At 41.2% G+C, this 24441-nt stretch overlaps 1 protein-coding gene across 1 annotated transcript; it reads right to left on the bottom strand.

The window, feature by feature from the left end:
- Positions 1 to 261: 261 nt before the first annotated feature.
- On the bottom strand, positions 262 to 22617 carry LOC132816108 (uncharacterized). Its single transcript, XM_060825559.1, has 5 exons — positions 22466 to 22617; positions 22003 to 22111; positions 8993 to 9112; positions 1785 to 1863; positions 262 to 1696 (listed from the first exon to the last, which is right to left on the bottom strand). The coding sequence occupies exons 1-5, from the start codon at positions 22558 to 22560 to the stop codon at positions 1605 to 1607; spliced, it is 495 nt and encodes a 164-aa protein (XP_060681542.1). The 5' UTR covers positions 22561 to 22617; the 3' UTR covers positions 262 to 1604.
- Between the last annotated feature and the right edge of the window lie 1824 nt (positions 22618 to 24441).

Raw genomic sequence — 24441 nt, 5'->3', positions numbered from 1 at the left:
CCAAACATGCCCTCACTGTTTTGTTCTAGCCATGAATCCAAACTGACCTAACCTTCCCAGTCTCATGATGGTAGATGGTAGAATTTTAATTCCTTTCTAGTTTTCACATTCTGGGATGTGCTCTCTTCCTATGAATATTGGCATATGAACTTTAATTGCTAAAATAGTTTGCCCCATGCCCTTGAGAGATTCTCAAATGTTATATGACATTAAGCAAGCTTCACCAAGATCTTCTTTCGAATTTAGGAAAATATTTGCAAATTCTTTTCTTTGCATGTTTATTAAGCCATATATGCCTGTTATTGTCAGAAATACCATTCTGCATTTTGGAATACAGGTAATCAAATTCAAGCAAGATGAAAATGACAGATGTGAAACAGACAAAATAATTTTACATTAAAAAGATAATAGATGAAAACAATATAATAAAAAAATACTAAGCTTTAGAAGGAGCTGAGTCCACCAGGAAAAATGAAAGTTTCAAAAGGGAAAAATAAGGTTCGTGATGTTTAGAGGACAGGGGAAGAAAGAAATCAATAATAGCACAATTTCAATAATTACAATCTAAGAGTGCACTAGAAAATAATCACAAAGCCAGGTACTTTCATACTGCATTCCAAAAAGAATCTTATCCATTTTCTACATTGAGAGTTCCTTTTTATTTGTTCACAAGATGTTAGTATCACTGGCTGGGTCAGCATTTATTGCCCATCCTTGGTTACTCTGAAAGGTGGGAGCGAGTTGTACTCTTGAACTGCTGCAGTTCATTTGCTGCAAGTAGACCATGGGGAGAGTGGTGAAGAGTTTAGGATTTTGACCGAGCAACTCTGAAGAAATGGCATATGTTTTCAAGTCAGGAAGGTGAGCGGCAGTTGCAAGTTGCAGTGTTCCAATGTATTTGTTACCCTTATCCATCTAGATAATGGTGGCTGTCGGTTTGAAAGGCGCTGTTGTAGCAGATTTGGTAAGTTTCTGCAGTGCATCGTATAAATGGTACACACTGCTGTCACTGAGCATCAGTGATACAGGCAGTGGATCTTTGAGGATGACATGAAAGTCAAGCAGGCCACTTCATCCTGGCCAATATAAAGCTTCAGTGTTGTTGGAGATGCATTCAGTCAAGAGGGAGATATTTCATTACATTCCTGACTTGTGCCTTGCAGATACCAGGGACAGGCTTTGGGAATGAGACAGTGTACAGGATTTCTAGTCCCCAACCAACTCTTGTAGCCACTCAGAGTAAACATGAACAAGGAAACTTCCCATTTATTATCTTCTCCCATCACCACTTTTAGCTGATACTGTGGTCCAGATTCCCTATATTTTTATTCAATGATATGAAGCTCCAACTTCAACTAAAAAGGACCCATGGTCTTTAAACTGAGTCATATTTGCTCCCTGGAATTGTTAAATATGGTGTCAACAATTTGTTTTATTTATTCAAACCCTCAGAGCTTGTTAGTTTATTATTGGGGGAAAAGGCTTATTATAATACTCAGAAGTCAATTATTTTAAACGAGAAGTGCATAAAATTGGCATCCCTGAGTTAATTAGTATTGTACAGATTCCTGATTATTCCTAGTTATTACTGAATTACACGTCATTTAGTAAATGGTACAATTAGCTGATGAGTACTGAGTGCACTTAGAATCGTTTGTTGATTCACTGTAACCAGAAACTCTGTCTAAGCCACTACCTGAAAAACAAAACAGAATAAAATTAGGAAAGACAAACTATTTGTTGATGACAAAATTTTTGTATTAATGGCTATTGTCATATCTTACCTTCAATAAGGTTGTGCAAGTTGCAATAGTTTGTACCAAAGTCAAAGACTGCATACCACAGTTCAGAAACAGAGAATCCCTGAAACAAAAATGCACACTAATTAGTAGAAATAGGACAGTTTAAAAAAAAATCAAAACTGTTGTCATACTCTTGTCTAGAACACTAGAGATGGGAATGATTTTCAGAGAAATCACTATCTTAGATTGCTCTTTCTGATATGATCAAATTTTTGCAAAGGTTTGGATCAGATTAATTAGCTAGCTTAGTATCAAATCAAACTGCAGGACATAGGTCAAAATTTAAAGTCTATATAATGATTGTGTGTTATCAGAAATAGTTTGAGAAAGAACTTCTGAACAGAGTAAATGCAATATCATTTGAAAGGTATTTAACGGTTATGTCATTGGACTAACAATCTGCAGATTTGGATTTCTAATCCTGAGGATGCAATGTCAAAATCCACCATATCAGACAGAAAAGCCCAAACTAGTTTTGTCTAAAACAACAGTGAACATCTCCTAAATTGGTCATGGCGCTGGTGGATTGTTGTAAACAATGAACTGATTCACTCGTGTCTTTCAGGGAATTAAAACGATTATCCTAGAGTCATTTATTAACCTAGTTGACCATTACCTGCCCTCTGAAATGACCGAACTATTCAATTGTACTAAATCTCAAAAGGTAGCAGCTCACCATCTCAGGGCAACTAAGGATAATATTACTAATACTACTAAATCACAAATGAACATATCAACCACCCAAAACCAAGAACACAATACCGCTATGCTGTAGTTGAGAGAAAAAAAATTCCACTCTTAAAGGGATATTGGGATCTCTTTCCCAAAATCAATTCTGCAATTTCTCTCCTTCCTACTCTTGTCAACAATACAAACAATAACCCTAAAGAGCTTAGAGGAAGTAGCAAATTCACATCTTAAAGTTATTTCACATTTCATTCACTACTATTCTGTAAAAGAATTTTTATTAAAAAGAAATGAATGTAAAAATTTCACTTATGCTCCTCAAACAAATCTTTAGGCTATTAACAATGATGGTGTAATAGTTCCATCTGGATTAACAATATACTTTTTTTTAATGAAAGCAAAAATAAATTATGGATACTGGAGATGTGAAATAAAAACAAAGTGCTGGAGAAACTCAGTAGGTCTGGCAGCAATTGTGAAGAGATGAAGAGTTAATGTTTTAATTCCAATATGACTCTACTTCGGAATGCAGTTTTATTATCTCTTTAGCAAACTAAAAACAAAAGTGCAGAACACTGTAAGGGGAACTAAAATGAAGCTGTATCCAAGGACAAATTATTAGAAGGATGAATAAAAGTTTAGTCAAAGAGAATGTTTTCTTTAAATAACCTTCCTAAAACCAAAGATTAATAAATTTAGATAGGGCATCCCAGAATGTGATCTTCACAAACTGGACACATAACGCATGATGTGGTGGCACAGTGGCTCAATGGTTAACATTGCTGCCTCTCAGCTTCAGGGACCCGGGTTAGATTCCAGCCTCAGGCGACTGTCTGTATAGTTTGCACATTCTCCCAGTGTCTGCGTGGGTTTCCTCTGGGTGCACTGGTTTTCTCCCACAATCCAGAGATGTGCAGGTTAGGTGAATTAGCCATGCCAAATTGCCTATATAGTGTTCAGAGGTGTGGGTTAGGTGCATTAGTTAGGGGTAAGTGTAGAGTAATAGGTTAGGGGAATCGATCTGGGTGGAATACTCTTTGGAGGGTCAGTGTGGACTTGTTGGACCGAATGGCCTGTTTCCATACTGGAGGGATTCTATGATGAAAAGAAATGCATGAGGTTGGGAATTAGATAAATGAAGTATCCTGGGAAACTGTTGAGGGCAAGGGAATTCTGACAAGCTAGAAAAGGCAACACCATGGAGAAATTTAAATTTGAAAAGAAGATGATTTAACTTTCAGTTCTCAGGAGCAGTGAGGGCACACACTTGTCAGTAAGGCAGTATTTATTACCCATTTCACGTTACCTTGAGGGCATTAAGATTTAAGCATGGAATATTGGGCATGCAAGTCATAAACTGACTTAACTTTAAATAGTGTCCTTTCTTAAAGGACATTAATGAAACAGTTAAGATTTCATGCAGTCCATGAAATTTTAACGCTATTTTCTTGTCATAACCTACAAATGACCATTTGATTGAATTTGATTACTCATGCTGTACTTTCTGTGTTACAGAGCAGAAGGTCAAGGTTTGAATACATTGAAACTTACTAAAGATAAAGGGATTGGAAATTGTTCAGGTTAAGTACTAGAATAGTTCAGTCTGTGCCAGTCATAGGAAGAGATGAGGGTTTCTGCAATAAATGGGCAAGTTTCAACATAAAAGTATTGTGACAGAGATAAAGTTCTTTGAAATGTAGAAAATACAGGCTCCAGTACACTGCCCAGAGTCAAATAAGATGGGGCCTAGAAAGGGCTGACAACTTTCTTTTATCTTTCCAGCACTTAGTTGAAGGAAATTGTGGCTTATCTGAAACTGAATGTTAGACATGCAGTCTGACAGCACAGAAGGTCTGGCGCTATAAGTTAGTAATAGATAGCACTTGCTGAAATTTAGATGCTGATCCAAGCTCTTTGGATATAATTTCTGGCGAGTTTTGTCTAAGCCATGCAGCACGGAAACCAGTCATGCCGACCAAGTTTCTCAAACTAAACTAGTCCTACTTGTCTGCGTTTGGGTCCATGTCTCTCTAAACCTTTCCTATTCATGTGCTTATCCAAACATCTTTTAAATGTTGTAACTATATCCTTCTCTTCCACTTCCTCTGGCAGTTCATTCCACATACAACCCACAGTGTGAAAATGTTGCCCCTCAGGTTCCTTTTTAAATCTTTCTCCTCTCTCTTTAAAAATACGTCCCCTGGTTTGAACTCCCCCACCCTAGGGAAAAGACCTTTGCTATTCACCTTATCTATGTCCCTCATGATTTTATAAATCTCTATAAAAGGTCAACCTTTCAAGCTCCAGTGATAAAAGCCCTCTCCTATCCAGTCTCTCCTTATAACTCAAACCCTGCAGTCCTACCAAAATACCAGTAAGTCTTTTCTAAACTCTAATGCATTAATATCCTTCATATAGCAGGATGGCCAGAACTGTACACAGTAGTCCAAAGGTGACTTCCCAATGTCCTGCACAACCTCAACATGCCGACCCAATTTCTATGCTCAATGGTCTGAATAATGAAGACAAGCATGCTAAAAACCTTCTTAACCACCCTTTCTACCTGTGACACAACTTTCAAATAACTATGCATCAATGAGGAAAAGCACCAGGCAATTTACAGATCCTTAAGTGACCACAAAATAACAATTTATAGTTTAAAAAAAGTCAATGCTAGATTTTGTGCCAAAGGAAGATAAAATAGCAGAACTAACCAAGCAATGGGTAGTTGAACAGTGGCGAAGATAGATTCCAGGAGCTCACCTCACAAGTCTATACAGACAATGAAGAGTATGGATGCTCATATACTGTACCTTATGGAACATCTTTTGGAAATCTAAATGTTTTAAGTTAACTAATTCCGCTTTATCCTTCCTGCTTCTTCCCACCTCAAACTAAACGTTAGGCATGGTTTTCCCTTTACAAAGCCAGGCCGATTATACTATGTATTTCTAAATGCTCTGTTCTTACATCTTTTATAATAGACTCTTAATATTTTCTCAATGACAGATGGTTCAGCTAACTACCTTATAGTTCCCTATTTTTGTGTCCTTCCCTTTGTTGAACAGAGGATTACATTAGCACTCTACCAATCCTCTGGGTCTTTTCTAGAATCTAAGTATTGTTGGAAGATATTGTGGGCGGCACGGTGGCACAGTGGTTAGCACTGCTGCCTCACAGCGCCTGTAGACCCGGGTTCAATTCCCGACTCAGGCGACTGACTGTGTGGAGTTTGCACGTTCTCCCTGTGTCTGCGTGGGTTTCCTCCGGGTGCTCCGGTTTCCTCCCACAGTCCAAAGATGTGCGGGTCAATTGGCCAAGCTAAATTGCCCGTAGTGTTAGGTAAGGGGTAAATGTAGGGGTATGGGTGGGTTGCGCTTCGGCGGGTCGGTGTGGACTTGTTGGGCCGAAGGGCCTGTTTCCACACTGTAAGTCTAATCTAATCTAATTACTCCCAAATCATCCACTATTTCTGAGCAACATCCTTTAAATTCTTAAGATGTAACCTATCACATCCAGGTGACATAAGTTTCCCTTGGACTTTTCATTTAGTGGTTGTTGTTATATTTATTTCCTTCCATTTACTACAAGCCATTGATTATTTAGCATTGAAGACTGATATAACATGTATTCAACCCCTCTGCCACTCCCTGGTTCCCCATTATTATTTACCTAGCCTCATTCTCTCGGGACCTATGAATCAACCATCAAATCTCATTTTTCAATAAACCCAGCATTTCTCCAAGAAAATCTTTCCTCATGGAACTTTAAAATTAAGCACAGGAAATTCAGCTGCTGCCTCTGTTCCTATTTTAACTGGAAATGAAGAATCCATGCCTTTGCTGTTTTAAAATGCTTATCTAATTCAGTTTTGCTTTGGTATGTTTCTTCATTCCATACTGGCTTGAAAGAAAATATGAAAATATTTCAAGCTCCCTCTCTTACTATTCTGACATGTCTTCTTGTTACCAATTCACAGACATGTTTAAAACTGTTTTCATTGTCCATCTTATCAATTGTTTTGAATCCATCTATTCGACTCCCACTTATAGAAGAAAATCCAACTTTCAAGTCTTTTCTTTTAAGGCTACTGTCAGAATCCTAGTGTCATTCCAGTGATCCTTTGTTGCACCCTGCACATTACTCTAATTATCACTCAAAAGGCTATCACCCAAACTCCAAACAATGCTGAAACTGTGGTCTAATCAAAGTCAATATTCAGTACCCTTCATTTATAAAATTAAGAATTTATTTTAACTCATGACCTTGTCTTCACAGTTTACATCTTTAAAAATATCTGTACCTCTAGGTATTGCTGGTCACATTTTTGGTTAAGAAATTTACCATTTAGGAATACATCGTTTTACGTTTTCTCAACATATACAACTTTAATTTAGATCATAACTGACACTTTTACTAATATATTCAGCATCTACATCACCCATGGTTAACCTGCGGCTCAACTGATAGTACCCTTGTCTCTGAAACAAGGCCCTAGTTTCAAGTCGCACTCCAGGACTTGAGCACAAAGACAGAGGCTGATGCTCTAGATCTGAACTGCAGGAGCACTATGTTGTTGGAGATGTCATTTTCAGATGTGACATTAAACCCATTTGCCTGTTCAGGTGCATGCAAAAGATCCTGAGTCACAACGTCAAAGAAAAATAGGAGTTGTCCCTTGTGTCCTGACTAATACCAATTAACATCACAGAATAAAGATGTTTATCTGGTCATTATCACTTTGTTAACCATATTTGTAATAAAAAAACAAAATGTTGGAGGAATAGAGATGTTAGCCTGAGACGTCAAAACTACTGAAGCAGAAGCACCTTTGACTAGTTCATTCCTCACTCACAACTGTGCCCCTTATATGGGCAAATTATAACCTCAGTCTTTTTATGCCAAAATCCAAATCACTTGCATAAATGGAAACGAGAGACATATTTCTTGGCGAGTCATCAAGAACATTGTGTTGCAGATAACAATAGGTGTGAATGTAAGTTGCAATGCAGACATAAGAACTTTACAAACTAAGTGAATGGACCAAATATTGGCAGATATACTTCAAGTGATAAATGTCGGGATATCCATTTTTGTCAGAGGAACAGAAAGACAACTTGAGTGCTTCAATGCAACGGGACCCGAGTGTCCACATCTCTTAATCACCAAAAGTTAGTATGCAAGTACAGCAGGTAATAAGGTAGATAATATTGGAATTTTGGCATTTATTGCGAATGAAGAGAATGTAAAAGTAGAGAAATGTTGCTGCAACTATACAAGGTTACATCTGGAGTATTGTGTACAGTCTTGATACTTGTTGGGCAATGTAGCCTGTTTCCACACTGCAGGGATTATATGATCTATGATCTTCCTTAAAGAAGGAATAGTTGCATTAGAGGCAATTCAAAGGATGTTCACTAGATTGATTTTAGAGATGGTGTTTTTTTCTTAAGAGGGACTAGGCCTATACTTTCTAGGGATAAGAATAATGAATGGAGACTGAATTGAGATACATTAGATGCTAAAAGTACGAATTGACAAAATAGACACAGAAAGGATGCTTCCTCATGTGGGACAATCTAGAATGACAGCTCAGTTTTAGGATGAGGGATAGCAGATTTAAAACAGAGATAAGGAAAAATTACTTCTCTCAAAAGGGCTGTGAATCGATGGAATTCACTACCCCATAGTGTGGTGGATGCTACATCAATGAATAAATTTAAAGAGGAGACAGGCAGATTTATAATTAGAACTGAGTTGAAGGGTGATGGACAGTGGCAGAACATGGAGATGAGGCCGTGATAAGATCAGCCATGGTCGTATTGAATGGCACAGCAGGCTTGGGGAGCTAAACTTCCAATTCCTGCTCCACGTTCTTCTGTTCAGAAAAAGAACATGTCAAACCATTGAAAGAGAAAATATGGTAGGGGACCAAAAGTTTGAATTAAAAAATTAATTTTTAAAAGGAGGGTCTTAGCGGAAGAAAGTACCAAAGGGTCTCTCCAGTAAAAGCTTGAATAAAGTGTCATCTTAATCCTTAAACGCAATAGGTGTAGGAATATCTATTTGCGCTTTGTATTTTTTCAACTCATGCAATTCCTTTCTCAACAAAACATCATCATAAAACTACTGAAAATATGTAGAACAATGTAAGTGACATTAACCTGATCATTAAAGTTTTGAATTTATTTTCTTCTATCTCCCTCGTGTTTTAAAATGTTATTAAATTTTTGCTTAAACTCTGTTTTCAATACAGAAAATGATAATGACAAGACAGCTGGTGGCCTACAGAAAATCATGATAGGATGTATGTAATATTCACAGCACATTTTAAAGAGGTACTAAATACAACGTCTCTAGTTCAAACAATTACCAACTGGCAATCAGGCAAAACACATTAAATGTGAACTTTTCAAGAATTGAATCCTGTATAAAGGAATAGTTCCTACTGGTGGCTAACAACATTGTGAGTTGGTGTGCAAAAATATAGTTATATTACTTACAGAGACAGAGCAGGATCTCTTGTCAAAAGAGGAAGTCAGTTTGAATGTTAGGTTATCCACATATTTGTGCACTGGAGTGGTGTGCTCAGCAACAATATAATGTTCATTTGCAGACTTCAGCTATGAGAAGGGGAGAAAGTTAACAAATCAGTAGACAATAAAAACAGAAAACCCTGGAAATACTCAACGTCATCAACGGAAATACTCAATGAAAACCAGTTAGCACTTCAGGTTGATGATCTTTCCTCAGCAACTACCATCTCAGAAAGAAGTTGCATTAGTTACGGGTAACTACGAAAGTCAGTCCATGGTGTTTTCTCCTTAGAGCTGCTAGCAACAGTTACTTTCATCAAACTGTTCAGATAAGTTACAACACACCTCTAGGGTAGATGGGACTTGAACCTTGACCTTCCGGCCGCTCAGTGTACTACCACTGTACCAAAAGACATATTTGCATTTCCTATGTAACATTTAAATGAGCTCTCCAAAAAAAAACTGTAGGTATGCTTTACAATAACAACTTGTATTTATATGACACCTTTAATATCAAATAAAATGTCACAAAGTGCTTAACAGTCACAGTATAGAGAAGAATATCCACGGCATTAAGAAAATGAAGCCAAGTTTCAAATGAAGGCCACTGTTGGAATATTGCGTGCAACTCTGAAACTTGAAATGTTGTGAAACTTGAAAGGGTTCAGAAAAGATTTACAAGAATGTTGCCAGGTTTGAAGAATTTGAGCTATAGGGAGAGGTTGAATAAGCTAAGGCTGTTTTCCCTGGAGCATCGGAGGCTGAGGGGTGACCTTATAGAAGTTTATAAAATCATGAGGGGCATGGATAGGATAAATACACAGTCGTTTCCCTGAGGTGGAGGAATCCAGAACTAGAGGGCATGGGTTTAGGGTGGAAGGGTAAAGATATAAAAGAGACCTAAGAGGCAACATATTCACACAGAAGGTGGTATGTATATGAAATGAGCTGCCAGAGGAAGTGGTGGAGGCTAGTACAATTGCAACATTTAAAAGGCATCTGGATGGGTATATGAGTAGTCAGGATTTGGAGGGATATGTTTGGAGGAATATGGGCCAGATGTTGGCAGGTGGGACTAGGTTGTGTTGGGATATCTGATTAGCATGGACGAGTTGGACCAAAGGGTTTGTTTCTAAGTTGTACATCTCTATGACTCTATAATTAAGAATTCAGAGAGAGAGGTTGGAGAGCTCACCTATGTGATATTTTCTATTCCAGCTTTTCTCCTTTCCTACTCTGATATTGGGTGAGTGGTCCCAGATGAGTCAAGACTGAGTCTTGATCTCAGCAAAGGGCATGCCAGCGCTGCCTACTCCTCCTGGGCAAGGTACAGATGGGGAAAATTAAACCAGCATTCCTGATGCAAGTGCAACCAGTGCGTGGGTGTTTGTGATGCCAAGATCAAGTTAGCTATGCAAACCAACATTTATCATTTTAATGTTAAGCTGCCGGTGTTGGACTGGGGTGGACAAAGTTAAAAATCACACAACACCAGGTTAGAATTCAAAAGGTTTAATTGAAAGTGTACAAGTTTTCAGAACACTGCTCCTTTATCAGGTAGCCAGTGGACAGGGTCATAGGACACAAAATTTATAGTAAATGATCAAAGCGTCATACAACTTATGCAATGTGTGAACAAACCTGGATTGCTGTTAATCATGTAGAATGGGTTGCAGATTTCGATTCATTAACATGTAAATCCCAGAACTTCTTTCAAGTCACAGTCCCAAGATATGCACTGTCTGAGCTGAAAAGTTACTTTTCTTTAAATAAAACCTTAAGTTATCTTGGGAATATGACTTGAAAGATGCTCTGGGTTTTCCAAATTAATAAATCAAAACCTGCATCCCCATTCTAAGTGTTTCAAGAATTAACAGCAATCTAGCTCTGTTCAGAACATTGCATCAGTTGTATGACACTTTGATCTTTTACTATACATTCTGTATCCTATGATCCTACCCCACTAGCTACCTGATGAAGGAGCAGCCCTCCGAAAGCCTTTACCTCCAAATAAACCTGATGTGGCGTGATATTGTTTTTAAACTTTGTCACTTTAGACAGTGTGTTAAGAATCCTGGGAGTGAGGTACCAGTGCATGGCCTTGCAATCTAGCCCACAGCATGCAGCAGAGAAGGGGCGCATGTAGTGTTTAGAGAATAGACAAACACAGATTTAAGGCAGAATCTTATGAGGTGGGCAACAATAAGAAATGTGACAATAATCACACATGAAGGTCTGCAAGACACCTCGACATCAACAGCATCCCATTATGGTTGCAGAAAATTCCCAAGCTATCTTGAATTCAGCTACTTGTTAAGAAATCTCACAATCAAATACTGAAGCAATGACTGAAACTTTATTACATATAGTATCCAAAATAAGATTCCTCAAGTAAGCAAGTTAAGACTCACAACCCAATCCAATTAATGGTGGAATGTAGCTACAATTCCAAACAACTGTATCTGTCTCTGGATGGGTCTAGGGTTCAATCCAGATCAGCTTCTGCTCCTTAAGAATCTGGAGTTGAATTATTGTACAATTTTTCCTACAAGTTTGTGGTGTGACATTATTGTTGACCAGTCCTCTGGAGCTCTCAAGTCTGCAGCTTGCCTCCTTATCTGAAGTAGCTTCCTTGTTCCATTTGGTATTAGCTTGTCTGTTTGAAACACAGCCTGTCCTGTCATTAACTGCTTAAATTCTTCTGCAAGGCAATCATTTGTCCTTGTGGCATAAGGCAGCTAGTTATCAAGCTGCTGTTAAAACAGTTTTATTTATATAGCTTCGACTCCTTCTTCTTCCATTTATGGCTAATTGCTTTCAATTGCTGTGTAACACTTTGTCCTGTCCTTTAAGTTTGTTCTGGACAGAGTTATTGCAGCTTCTCTCAGTCAATGAACAGTTATTAAAGATCTGAAGTTTACATTATCACATATTTTTAAGTTCTGGGCATCAAAGTGAGATTGTCACTAGGGAGTGTTGGGTTGTCTAATATTGCTTGTTAACAATCTTATTAACTGCACATCTCACCTCATTAATTTGTTGCTTCCTGTCCGGCCACTGCTGTGAGCAAACTGAGATGCTGAGAATTCTCAATGTGGAGGACCGAGCATGTACCTGGCAACTTCAGCTGCCAAGAACCTCCAAGCAACATCTCAAGGGGCACCAGACACATGTCCTCCTTATCCACAGATATTAGTATTAAATAGTTACCAATCCCCAAGAACATTCATCATATCTCACCGATTCACTTGCAGGACATAAAAGGAAGTACAGAAAGATCTGCGTTGCTAGGCACACCAGCATTAGCACTGAAAAGCTGTTCAGGGCTCTGTGCACAGGGAAAGGCACCCAGTTCACAGAATGGACTGGGTGCATCTCAGGGCTGCTCACATGCACACTCAACATGCCCTTAGCATGCTTGCCTTGCATTGCCTTGCCAAGTTGTACATGCAACTTGCCTTGCTGATCAGCAATGACCAGTCTAGGGGGTTGACATCTTTCCATACAGCACTGTCCTATATCTACCTCACAGCTGCACCACATGCCAGCAGCTCACACAACAAACACCCTGCGTATGTAACAAGCAAGCAGCCTGATCTCAAATCTGGACACATCCTCAAAGTCCATGGAGGTACCGTCAGTCAGCACAGTGAGGCAAGGGCAGCCTCCTGTACCAGTCCAGTGGATTGGTCACCATTAGACATCTAGTCAGGAGGCTCCTGGTCAGGATGTATGTGTGTCTTCAGTTCTAGGCGTTAGTCACAATCAGTCCTGTGGTTTCAGAGTAGGCAGTCAGTCCAGGATTGGGCTAACCCAGTTGGGAAGATTTTCAGGCATCATCCAGTGACCCAGCCACTTCTGGGCTAGGACAGTCCATAAGGCTACTCCAGGGGATGGGCCATGGTCAGTTGGTCTGATCCATCGGTGTTTGGGGTGGGGTGGGGTGGGGTGGGGTGGGGGGGGTGGGGGTGGAGCACAGCATAGGAATCTATTTGTAAGGATTGGGCTACACTGGGGAATGACAATTGTAAAGGGCCAGCAACTTCATTTTTATGAGGTATATATGGGAAAGCATGAACAGGAACAGGGGAATGAAGGAGTGTAGTTCATCCAATCAGGAGCACCATAACTTGAAGAGGGGGGCTGGGGTGGAGAAGAGGAGGAGTTGGAAACAGTGGATGGTCTACATCTGGCATGGTCACCTCATACAGCAGAGGTTGGTGGGCTCAGGTTGGGTGGCGATCTGGGAAGGAATGTAGTCATGGGACAGTCAACATGGCTTCGTGTGTGGGAAATTGTGTTTCACTAACTTGATTGAGGTTTTTGCAGAAGTAATGAAGATGATTAATGAGGGCATATTGACAGATGTGGTTTATATGTACTTCAGTGAGGCCTTCAACAAGGTTCCTCATGGTAGACTGGTCAGCAAGGTTAGATCACATGGAATACAGAGAGAACTTGATATTTGGATACAGAATTGGCACAAAGGTAGATGACAGAAGGTGGTGGTGAAGGGCTGTTTTTTCAGATTTGAGGCCTGTGACCAGTGGTGTGCCACAAGGATCAGTGCTGGGTCTGCTGTTTTTTGTCGTTCATATAAATGATTTGGATGGGAACATAGGAGCTATGGCCAGTAAGTTTGCAGATGACACCAAAATTGGAGGTGTAGTGGACAGCAAAGAAGGTTACTTCAGATGGGATCTTGATCAGATGGGCCAATGGGCCGAGGAGCGGCAAATGGAGTTCAATTTAGATAAATGTCAGGTGATTCAGTTTGGAAAGGCAAATCAGGGCAGGACTTATACACTTAATGGTAAGGTCTATGGCAATGCTGATGAATAAAGAGACCTTGAAGTGCAGGTTCATAGTTACTTCAGGCTGGAACTCCGGATTGATAGGATAGTGAAGGCAGTGTTTGGTATGCTTGCCTTTACTGATTAGGGAACTGAGTGTAGGAGTTGGGAGGACATGCTGTGACAGTACAGGGCATTGGTTAAGCCACTTTTGGAATACTGTATGCAATTCTAGTCTCTCTGCTGTAGGAGGTTGTCAAACTTGAAAGGGTTCAGAAAAGATTTATAAGGATGTTGCTAGGGTTGGAGGATTTGAGCTATAGGGAGAGGCTGAATAGGTTGAGGCTATTTTCCCTGGAGTGTCTGAGGCTGAGGGGTGACCTTATAGAAGTTTAAAAGATTATTAAGTGCAATGGATAGACAACCAAGAGGTCTATTTCCTTGCTGTACAGCTCTTGACTCTATGACTCCATTAGGAAGGGGCTATGGATATTCAGGGCCTCACTAACATGTCAAGATAGGAGCTGGTAATCACTGCCAATCGAGCATTCAATGTCACCTTCCATCATATCAATGAGGAAGAAAATGGCTGCAACCATACCTGAAATGGGCAGGGCAAGTGTCTTGACCTGAGGGAGGGTCCACTGATGGATGGTCCTTTAGACAGCAAAACAGTACACACAGACCCAGGCGCTGTACAGTAAACAGAACTTTCTGCCCCACTCATTAGTGATACGCCATTCAACACTACACACTTTTAGAAAGGGAAGAATAGTGGTGTCTGACGGTGAGGATGCCAGCAGACCCCACTGTCTTATGTGCACTTTACTCATCTTGCTTCCTTGGCTAGAGGACCAGATGTGCAGAGGGTCTTCTTGTCAGAGGCAAGTGGAAGCTCATTGGCTTCAACGTCCAAGATTGGAAGGCGAGCGGATAGGTTGGAGGTGGAGGGCCTGGCCTCTTCTAAAATTTCCTGACAGGAGGCTTCTAAGGAGCCCAGGTGTGCTTCCTCCTCACACCGTCATCTCCCTGTGAGGGAGTCTGCGAGGACACGCCAGACTCTGCAACCTCCGTCTTCGGTTCCGAGTCAACATCTAGGGTGACGGAGTGTATCTGTCCAGTGGACCTTGACGACGTTGGACCCGACTCTCTGTAGCAGAGCTGAAAATGTGTTGCTGGTTAAAGCACAGCAGGTTAGGCAGCATCCAAGGAACAGGAAATTCGACGTTTCGGGCCAGAGCCCTTCATCCGGAATGATTCCTGATGAAGAGCTCTGGCCCGAAACGTCGAATTTCCTGTTCCTTGGATGCTGCCTAACCTGCTGTGCATTAACCAGCAACACATTTTCAGCTCTGATCTCCAGCATCTGCAGACCTCACTTTTTACTCTCTGTAGCAGAATCTAACTTGTCCATGGAGGCAGCCAGGTGGTTACCTTCTTGTGGCAGCTAAGCTCCCACAGCGTGGCTATGTCTGTGTGCTGTGAATGTCATTGTGTTCCACATACCTCCTCTTGTCACTTCTGTGCTTGTGACCAAAGTCCATAGTAGTCTGCAGGATCCTCTCCTACCTGGGTCCAAGGGATGCCTGGTCCCAGTCTGGCTTCCCAGTGCCAGTGCCAGTGCCAGTGACCTGCAGCATTTCTTCCATTACCAGCTGTGGAGATGTCATAGTGAGGTGCTCACAAGCTTATACTCCCAAACATCCCGCCGAGCTCTCAGTATCTGAACTACTGCACGGTGCCTTACTGATGCTTCCCCCGAGACCTTGGTACTGTCTTCCTTACAGGTCAAGGAGGTGGCTCCTAACAGACTGTGCCATTTTGGTTTTGGGTAACAGACATCTTGCTGTTAACTGCAGAACCCAAGTGAGACATCACCGCCAACTGTTAGAAGTGGTGTGCACTGACAGCGGGTTTCCTGGGGAATGAAGAGTGGTACTTCCTCAGTTCACTGGACATTAATGCATCAGCATCCCCTCAGAAGTGGTCCCGGTTTTCCACAATGGAAAGCATTCTTTCCTCAACAGGTGAAGAGTCCGATGTCAGGTACTCCTCCATCCTTCCACGTCCTTTCTGCACTCCTGTTGACTGTCTTCTCCTGGAATGAGAGAAAGGCAGGGATTGAGCGAGTTGAAAATGGATGGTACAGATGTTAGTGCTGGTGCAGAGGGGAGGGGGAAGGTTTAAGGTGGCGAGAACTTCCCAGACAAATAAATGGGCAGTGATAAGGACATGCGGACTTAGTGATATGGAGAGGGAAGATGTTTAAGGCAACAGTAAGAGTGGCAGAGCATGCGGCTTGGTAGGAGGTGGGTGCAGCAGCAGAGACAGGGAGATGGTGGTGTATCAGAGAGAGAGAAAAGTGAGGCACTTACCCTGGCAGAGCAGAAGTCATTGTGCTTCCTCTGGCACAGTTGGCCATCCTTCTGCACAAAGGAGACCACAAAACCTGGGTGGCAACTTCAGATCAGGCTCTCAGGGTCAGGTGTTGTGGCCTCCTCTGCTAGTCCTCCTGGAAGAGGAAGGCCCTCCTCTGCACCACCCCATCCACGAGGACCTCCGGATCACTCCCTTATCAGATATCTTCTGAATGAATGTGCATCACCGAGGAGGACAACTTCAGGATGTTAGTGCTCAGATATGGCACGGGGACTAGGGATACTTGGTCTTCCATCATATATCTAATGAGTGGTGTGTTTTCCTGGGAGTTGTGCTTGGTAAAATGGAGCTAGGGCTGGGTGGAGATAGCTAGTGGGGTGGGTTCAGTAAGATATAGCAAGAGATTGCACTTGACCTGAGAGAAACCCTCATCAAAACTGATACAGCCTTAAAAAAACATAAGATTCAGCCCACAAGGAAAGATGATGATTTTGTGTCCAGAGTACAGCAAATCATACCAGATTGACATAGAAAGCCCAAGGAAGTTATATAGCTTTATTTTTTCAGATGGAAGAACTGTAGCACCCTTATGCATACAATGCTACATTTCCTGGTTGGGTTTTTTTATTAGCCCAAGGAGATAATCTGGATCCAAGTCTTAGTGTGTGCTTTCCAAAAGCATTAATAGAAGAGGGAGCGAGATTGTTTGAGATGACTTGTAAGAAATACCTTGCTGGCATTTACTATATAGGCTCACAGGAGCATGGCTACTTAAGAGGAAGTACAAATCATGTCGAAAGTCCCAAAAATTCGCTGAATATTAAAAAAGAAAATTTATTCAATTTATTGTCAATGAGAATCTAATATATAATTACAGGACTCACGGGATTACTGCATTCTATTTTTATTCAAATAAATCAACTCTCTGCAAAGCACTCACAGCAACGCGTTTGTTCAGTTAATTTATTTAGTAAACACACACATCCCCACGAAGCCAAGAGCAGCACACAGCTCATGTGATGAGCCATGAGTCATTTAAGACAAACCATAAAACAAAAGAAACTGGTTACATTTTTTTGGTGAAATAACTGCATCAAGGCTGGTATTCCATCAATAATCTAATCTCTTTTTTTTAATATAAACCCATACACTACAGCCTAACAGTGGTTATGCTTATTTTTCCCCATCACCCATATTGTGTATGTGCAGGTGTAGGGCATAGCGAAGAACAACGAGTGAAGAAAAGTTTATTTATATTCCCCTACCAGGAAGGAAGGAAACACCCAAATGGCCAGTGACCAGCAATGCACTTCACAACAAGGGCAATGTCTAAGTGAAGAAGAAAGTGGAGGGATTAAATCAAAATAGAATCGGAGGAGGATGCGGTTACATTTTACCAACATAGAACAGGCCCTTCGGCCATCGATGTTGCACCGACCTGTGAACTATTCTCAGCTCGTCCCCCTACACTATCCTAAAATCATCCATGTGCTTACCTAAGGATTGTTTATATCTCCCTAATGTGGCTGAGTTGACTACTTAGCAGGTAGTGCATTCCACACCCTTACCACTCTCTGCGTAAAGAACCTTCCTCTGACATCTGTTTTAAATCTATCATCCCTCAATTTGTAGTTATGTCCCCTCGTACACGCTGAAGCAATCTTCCTAGGAAAAAGACTTTCACTGTCTACCCTATCTTGATCATCTTGTATGTCTCTATCAAACCCCCTCTTACCCTTCTTCTTGCCAATGAGAACAGGTTCAAGTCTCTCAGCCTTTCCTCATAAGACCTTCCCTCCAGACCAGGCAACATCCTGGTAAAACTCCTCTGCACCTTTTCCAATGCTTCCACATCCTTCCATAAATATGGGGACAAAAACTGTACACAATATTCCAAGTGTGGCCACACCAACATTTTGTATAGTTGCAGCATGATATTGCACTCCGGAACTCAATCCTTCTACGAATGAAACCTAACAAACCATATGCCTTCTTAACAGCACCATCCACCTGGGTGGCAATGTTCAGGGATCTATGTACATGGGCTCCAAGATCCCTCTGCACATCCACACTATCAAGAATCTTTCCATTGACCCAGTACTCTGCCTTCCTGTTATTCTTCCCAAAGTGCATCACCTCACATTTAGCTGCATTGAACTCCATTTGCCACCTCTTAGCCCAATTCTGCAGTTTATCCACGTCCCCCTGCAACCTGTAACACACTTCCACAATTTCAACTACTCCACCGACTTTAGTGTCATCTGCAAATTTACTAATCCATCCACCTATGCCTGCGTCTAAGTCATTTATAAAAATGACAAACAGCAGTGGTCCCAAAACAGATCCTTGTGGCACACCACTAGTGACCGGACTCCAGGCTGAATATTTTCCATCAACTACCATTCGCGGCCTTCTTTCAGAAAGCCAGTTTCTAATCCAAACTGCTAAATCACCCTCAATTCCATGCCTCTGCATTTTCTCCAACAGCCTACCTTATGGAACCTTATCAAACGCTTTATTGAAGTCCAACAATCTATCATTATCACAATTAGTGTCCAATATTTTATTACTCAATGTATAAAAATAGTCTGCAATTATCTGATAACTCCAGGGAGAGAGAGGGCCAATGACAAGTTGCCAGATGGACTTTGCGGTAGAGCTTAGCAGAACACATCTGCTCCTCTCGCTCCACAAATACAAAAATAAAACTCTCGTGTGAGGTACATGTGAGGTTATGCACTTCGGTAGTTGGAACAGCAGTGTATACTACTTTCCAAATGGGGAAAGGCTTTGGAAATCTGAAGCACAAAAGGACTTGGGAGTTCGAATTCAGGATTCTCTTGGGGTTAACATGCAGGTTCAGTTGGCTGTTAGGAAGGCAAGTGGAATGGTAGCATTCATTTTAACAGGGCTAAAATACAAAGAGCACAGAAGTACTGGTCAGATGCTTTTGAAATATTGTGAGCAGTTTCGGGCCTTGTATCTTTGGAAGAGTGTCCTGGCATTGGACGGGGTCCAGAGGAAATTTACAAGAATGATCCCAGGGATGAAGGACTTGTCGCACAAAAAGAGGTTGAGGAGTTTGGGTCGGTACCTGATGGGGTTTGGAAGGATGGGGGTTGATCTCATTGAAACTTACAGAATACGGTGATGTCTGGATACAGTGTACATGGAGAAGATGCTTCCACCAGGAGGAGACACTAGGATCCGAGGGTACAGTCTCAAAGGAAAGGGATGATCTTTTAGAACTGAGATGAGGAGGAATTTCATCACCCAGAGGCTGGTTAACCGGTGGAATTCATTGCTGCAGAGGCCTGTGGAGGCCAAGTCACTGAGGGTATTTATGAGAGACAGATGGGTTCTTGATTAGTAAGGTGATCAAGGGTTATGGGGAGAAGACAGAAGAATGGGGTTGAGAAACATTTCAGCCATGATCAAATGGTGGAGAACGCATGATAGGCCAATCGGCCTAAATCTGCTACGATGTCTTAAGGAGTTTCTTTGGATGCTCAGGCCTATCTATGCCCAATAATATCAACCCAATGTAGAAAAGTGACCCAAAATAGGCAACAGGCCAGAAATAAGCAGTAGGCCACTCACATGTGATGACGATATAATTAATAATATCCCAAAAGGATTTTTTTGTTCTGGCTTTCCCTCCCAATATGTCTGACTGTTGTTCCAGGCCCATACCTGAGCAGCAGTGAAGCCAGTTGGCTTTGGAGGTTTGGTTGGGCGACCGTGGAGGTATATTGCTGGCAGGAAGGTCCTGACAAGCTGAGGGCCTTCTTGCCAGAGGCACGTGGGCCCTTCATGGCTTCAGCTTCATTCATTCCAGCAGTGTTTGAGGCCATTGTGGTGTCAGACAGTTTTTTGGCATCAAGACACAGAAAAATCAGTCAATTTTAACCCATTTTCTATCCAGATCATTTGCATATTTTTACTCGAGTTTCTTTGCTTCACCTCACCCAATTGCCCCATTGAAGATAATGAATGTTCAAGACTGCTCTGAGCAGACATTACATAGAAAAACAAATCCGGTACAGCAGTCTTTGAACCATAAAGACAACAGCCCTAGGTTGGAATATCAGTTTGAGTGATTTTCAAGTAAAAGTCAAGAGACATTAAAGATTTTCCATACATTGCAGAAGTAATAAAACACTTCCAAAGTCATCAACCAACTTTTCCTTAATTGTTCATATACTGAACATACCACATTCATTTCAGAAGGATTTGCCCAAATTTCCATTCATCTCCTCATCCCTCTGCATTACAAGATGCCAGACATTTGTCTCAGAGTCATGATTTTTGACAGCAAGCTGCCAGCACTCACTGTCATTATCCTTCTGAATGAGGTGCTACTCGGAGATTTTGCACAGAGGTATATTAAGGCACACAGCCTGAAGTTACAGTCTGTTACTCTTATCCTGCTGCAATCTGCAATGGGATTACCTTGCAGAGCCAGCAATCACAGAAGTCAGTTGATGTAGCAAGACTTTTTTCAATAATGCCATCATTAGACCACCATCTGCAACTTTCTCTCCAAGCCACTCACTATATATCACCATCCCTTCACTGTCGCTGGGTCAAAATCCTGGAATTCCTCCCTAAGGGCATTATGTGTCAACCTACAGAATGTGAACAGCAGTGGTTTAAGAGGGCACATCACTTTCTCAAGGGTAACTAGGAACAGGCAATAAATGTGAGCTACATCCTATGAATGAATAGTAAAACAAAACTATTGAAAGTTATGATTTATTCAATTCGGTATAAACTTTAAAAAAAACCTGATAGTTTTCATTCAATCATTGAACAACTAACCTGGCCCTGAAGAAAGTGAGGTGTTATTAAGTGCCTTGATTAAAGGAGTTACCAGATTTTTAAACATGATATTTTAATTAATTTAAAAACATCTTAAGTTTTAAGTTTACTCATAATAAATCAGCTTATATTTCCATGTGTATGTCCCCTTCTTTTTTGAAATAGAACAATAAGAACTGCTTCCTCACAATGCCAGGAACCCGGGTTCAATTCCACCCTCGGGCAACTGTCTGTCTGGAGTTTGCACATTCTCCCTGTCTGTGTGGGTTTCCTCCAGGTGCTCCGGTTTCCTCCCACAGTCCGAAGATGTGCAGGTCAGGTCAATTGGCCATGCTAAATTGCCCCGAGTATTCAGGGGTGTGCAGGCTAAGTCATTTAGCCATAGGAAAAGTAGGGTTACATAGATTTGGCGGGGGGGTGGTGGTGGGATGTTCTTTGGAGAGTAAGCGTGGTTTCAATGGGCCGTATGACCTGTTTTCACACTGTAGGGATTCTACGATGAATAAGTATTTGTGCATTCTATTTCCAGGTTTGCCATCTGTGAAAATGTTCTTGATGTGATCCACAGCTTGAATGGTTTGATCTGCAGAAACTCTAAATTGTGCAATGCTCATTTAGAGTTATAGTCTTCACCACAAAGGTCATTAGATCTCCTAGGTCAACTATTAAGATCAGCAGTGATCACTATACTTGGCCAATGATTTTTTTTTACAAATTACAGACTATAAAAAAGTGATTATGAAAGTAAAATACTGCAAAACATTTTACACATAACCTACTTTACTGCTCAATTTTCAAAACCCACTTTCTCTTTCAGTACATCCCATCTCAGCAAAGGTGCTACATAAATCTAAGTTATAACAACTGCTGCTGTGATTTTTCCATTCAGAAGAGATGGGTAAATGTATTCCAAGGAAAATCTAAAAACTGGACAGGATGGTTGACTAAATGGAAGCAACCGAAGATTAAGCGTTTAACACTTACTGTGTACAGGCACTTCTCTCCCCCCTGAGCACAGTTATCAGCAGTCCTCCACGCTTTAATTTGTGTCACTAACTCCAGATACACACTATTACAAGGAATGCCAAATGTCCTACAGGTAAAAATAAGCAATTGTTAAGTTGTTAATAGTGATACACAAGACGAGGACTCACATAAAACACATCAAAAGATTTTACAGATTGTACTCCTTTTCTCAATTGTGTATCGATCAACAAACCAGCAGGCCCACCTGCCACTACAGTGATGGACAATGGTAGAACCGTGTAGTGTGCTGCCTATCGAGCCGATAATAAGGTGAGAATCAGCTGAGCATCGGAAGGCAGTCATGGGACTGCAAGCCCTCTGCGTTGGGGAATTTCGTTCAATTCGCGGATATATTACAACTCCCTGCTGCCTGGCTGCATTCACTATGGTGACATCCCACACTCGATCCTGATGAACTTACCACTCCACCGAGCACTGAGCATGCAGAGGTCTGCCTGTTGTCCCGGTCAATACAGCAAACACCAACAAAGCAACCAAACCAGCCCGCACCGCCATCGGGGATATCTCACTGCAGCAGTCTACAGGAACCGCCTTCTAACCTCCCAGAGCCCGCCCCTGTCTCTCTCACAGGATTGTTCAAGCTGGGCGAGAAAGTTAATGTGTTTTCCCAGCTTCTTCAAGCGAGGATCCGTAGTTAGTGCGAATCTCCTGCTTTTCGCATCATATTTTCGCTCACTACATTTATGCATGAACTGGAGATGCTGGTGTTGGACTGGGGTGTACAAAGTTAAAAATCACACAACACCAGGTTATAGTCCAACAGGTTTAATTGGAAGCACACTAGCTTTCGGAGCGACGCTTCTTCATCAGGTGGTAGTGGAGGGCTCAATCCTAACGCACAGAATTTAAAGTAAAAGTTTACAGTGTGATGTAACTGAAATTATACATTGAAAAATTGGTTGTTTGTTAAGCCTTTCATCTGTTAGAATACAGTGATAGTTTCACTTCTTTCATGTGTAAATCACAAAACTTTTTTTTAGGTTGCATTCTTAGGTTAGCTGTTAACAATGGTGATAGCAAGACAATATGTTGAAAGTGTTAGCCTCCTGTGTTCTCTGTCTATGCCATGATGTTTAGATTGATTCTAATCTAAAAAGTGAGATAACGGAGTTCTACATGAATGCATGCAGTTTTTGAGCAAAGTACAATGTAAGTCTGCAAGTACAAATTCACCCCACAAAATATATGTGTGCATGTGGGTCTTTGTGTGTGTGTGTGTGTGTGTCTGTCTGTCTGTCTGTCTGGGTTGGGGGTTGTGAGTGTGAGAAAGTGTATGTGTGTAGTGAGTGCAGAGTATCTTAAGTCTGTGAGGGGGTGCATGTGTGAGTGTGGGGGTGTGTGTGGTGTCTGTGTGCGCGTCTGTGTGTATGTGAGTCCCTGTGTATGTGTGTAAAGGAGTGCCTGTGTGTGTGAGTGTGCGTGTGTACATAGTGCAATGGTGGTCACCTGTAATGTAATCCAAGGTCCCGATTGAAGCCCTCCCTATGGGTACCGAACTTAGTTGCCTCTGCTCGGCCACTTTTCTCAGCTGCTTGTCCTGAAGTCCACCTTGGAGGATGGTCATCCGAAGGTCCAAGCTAAATGTCCAGGACATGCACACACACCCTTATAGACACTCACACATGCACCCCCTGACAGACTTAAGACACTCTGCACTCACTACACACACACATACACTTTCTCACACTCACAATCCCCAACCCAGACACACACAGACAAAGACCACATGCACACATATATTTTGTGGGGTGAATTTGTACTTGCAGAGTTACATTGTACTTTGTTCAAAAGCTGCATGAATTCATGTAAAACTCCATTATCTCACTTTTTAGAATCAATCTAAACATCATGGCAAAGACAGAGAACACACAGGGGGCCAACACCTTCAACATATTGTCTAGCTATCACCATTGTTAACAGCTAACCCGAGAATGCAACTTTTTTTTAAAAAGGTTTTGTGATTTACACATGAAAGAAGTGAAACTATCACTGTATTCTAACAGATGAAAGGCTTAACAGACAACCAATTTTTCAATGTATAATTTCAGCTACATCACACTGTAAATTTTTGCTATAAATTCTGTGTTAGGATTGAGCCCTTCCACTATCACCTGATGAAGGAGCGTCGCTCCGAAAGCTAGTGTGCTTCCAATTAAACCTGTTGGACTATAGCCTGGTGTTGTGTGATTTTTAACTTTGTACATTTATGCAAATTATCATCCAATATTCTTTTAATATCTGAACTGAACCTGCCTCCACCACATGTCCAGACGATATATTCCATATTCTAACTACACTGCATGAATTTTTTCACAACACCCTTGTTTCTTCAGTATGTTACTTGAAACCTATTGTTCTTCGATTTGATTTGTTATT

Source organism: Hemiscyllium ocellatum, chromosome 5 (assembly GCF_020745735.1).
Source record: "Hemiscyllium ocellatum isolate sHemOce1 chromosome 5, sHemOce1.pat.X.cur, whole genome shotgun sequence".
NCBI lineage: Eukaryota > Metazoa > Chordata > Chondrichthyes > Orectolobiformes > Hemiscylliidae > Hemiscyllium > Hemiscyllium ocellatum.
Note: the sequence above shows the minus strand (reverse complement) of the source record. Positions and strands in the feature narration are given on the sequence as shown.

Coding starts and splice junctions, on each gene's coding strand:
- LOC132816108 (XM_060825559.1), bottom strand. CDS start 22,560: ATGGCGGTGCGGGCTGGTTTGGTTGCTTTGTTGGTGTTTGCTGTATTG. Junction 22,112..22,465: donor GCTCAGTGCTCGGTGGAGTG/GTAAGTTCATCA, acceptor TTTTACCTGTAG/GACATTTGGCATTCCTTGTA. Junction 1,864..8,992: donor AGAGATCCTGCTCTGTCTCT/GTAAGTAATATA, acceptor TTTTTGTTTCAG/GGATTCTCTGTTTCTGAACT.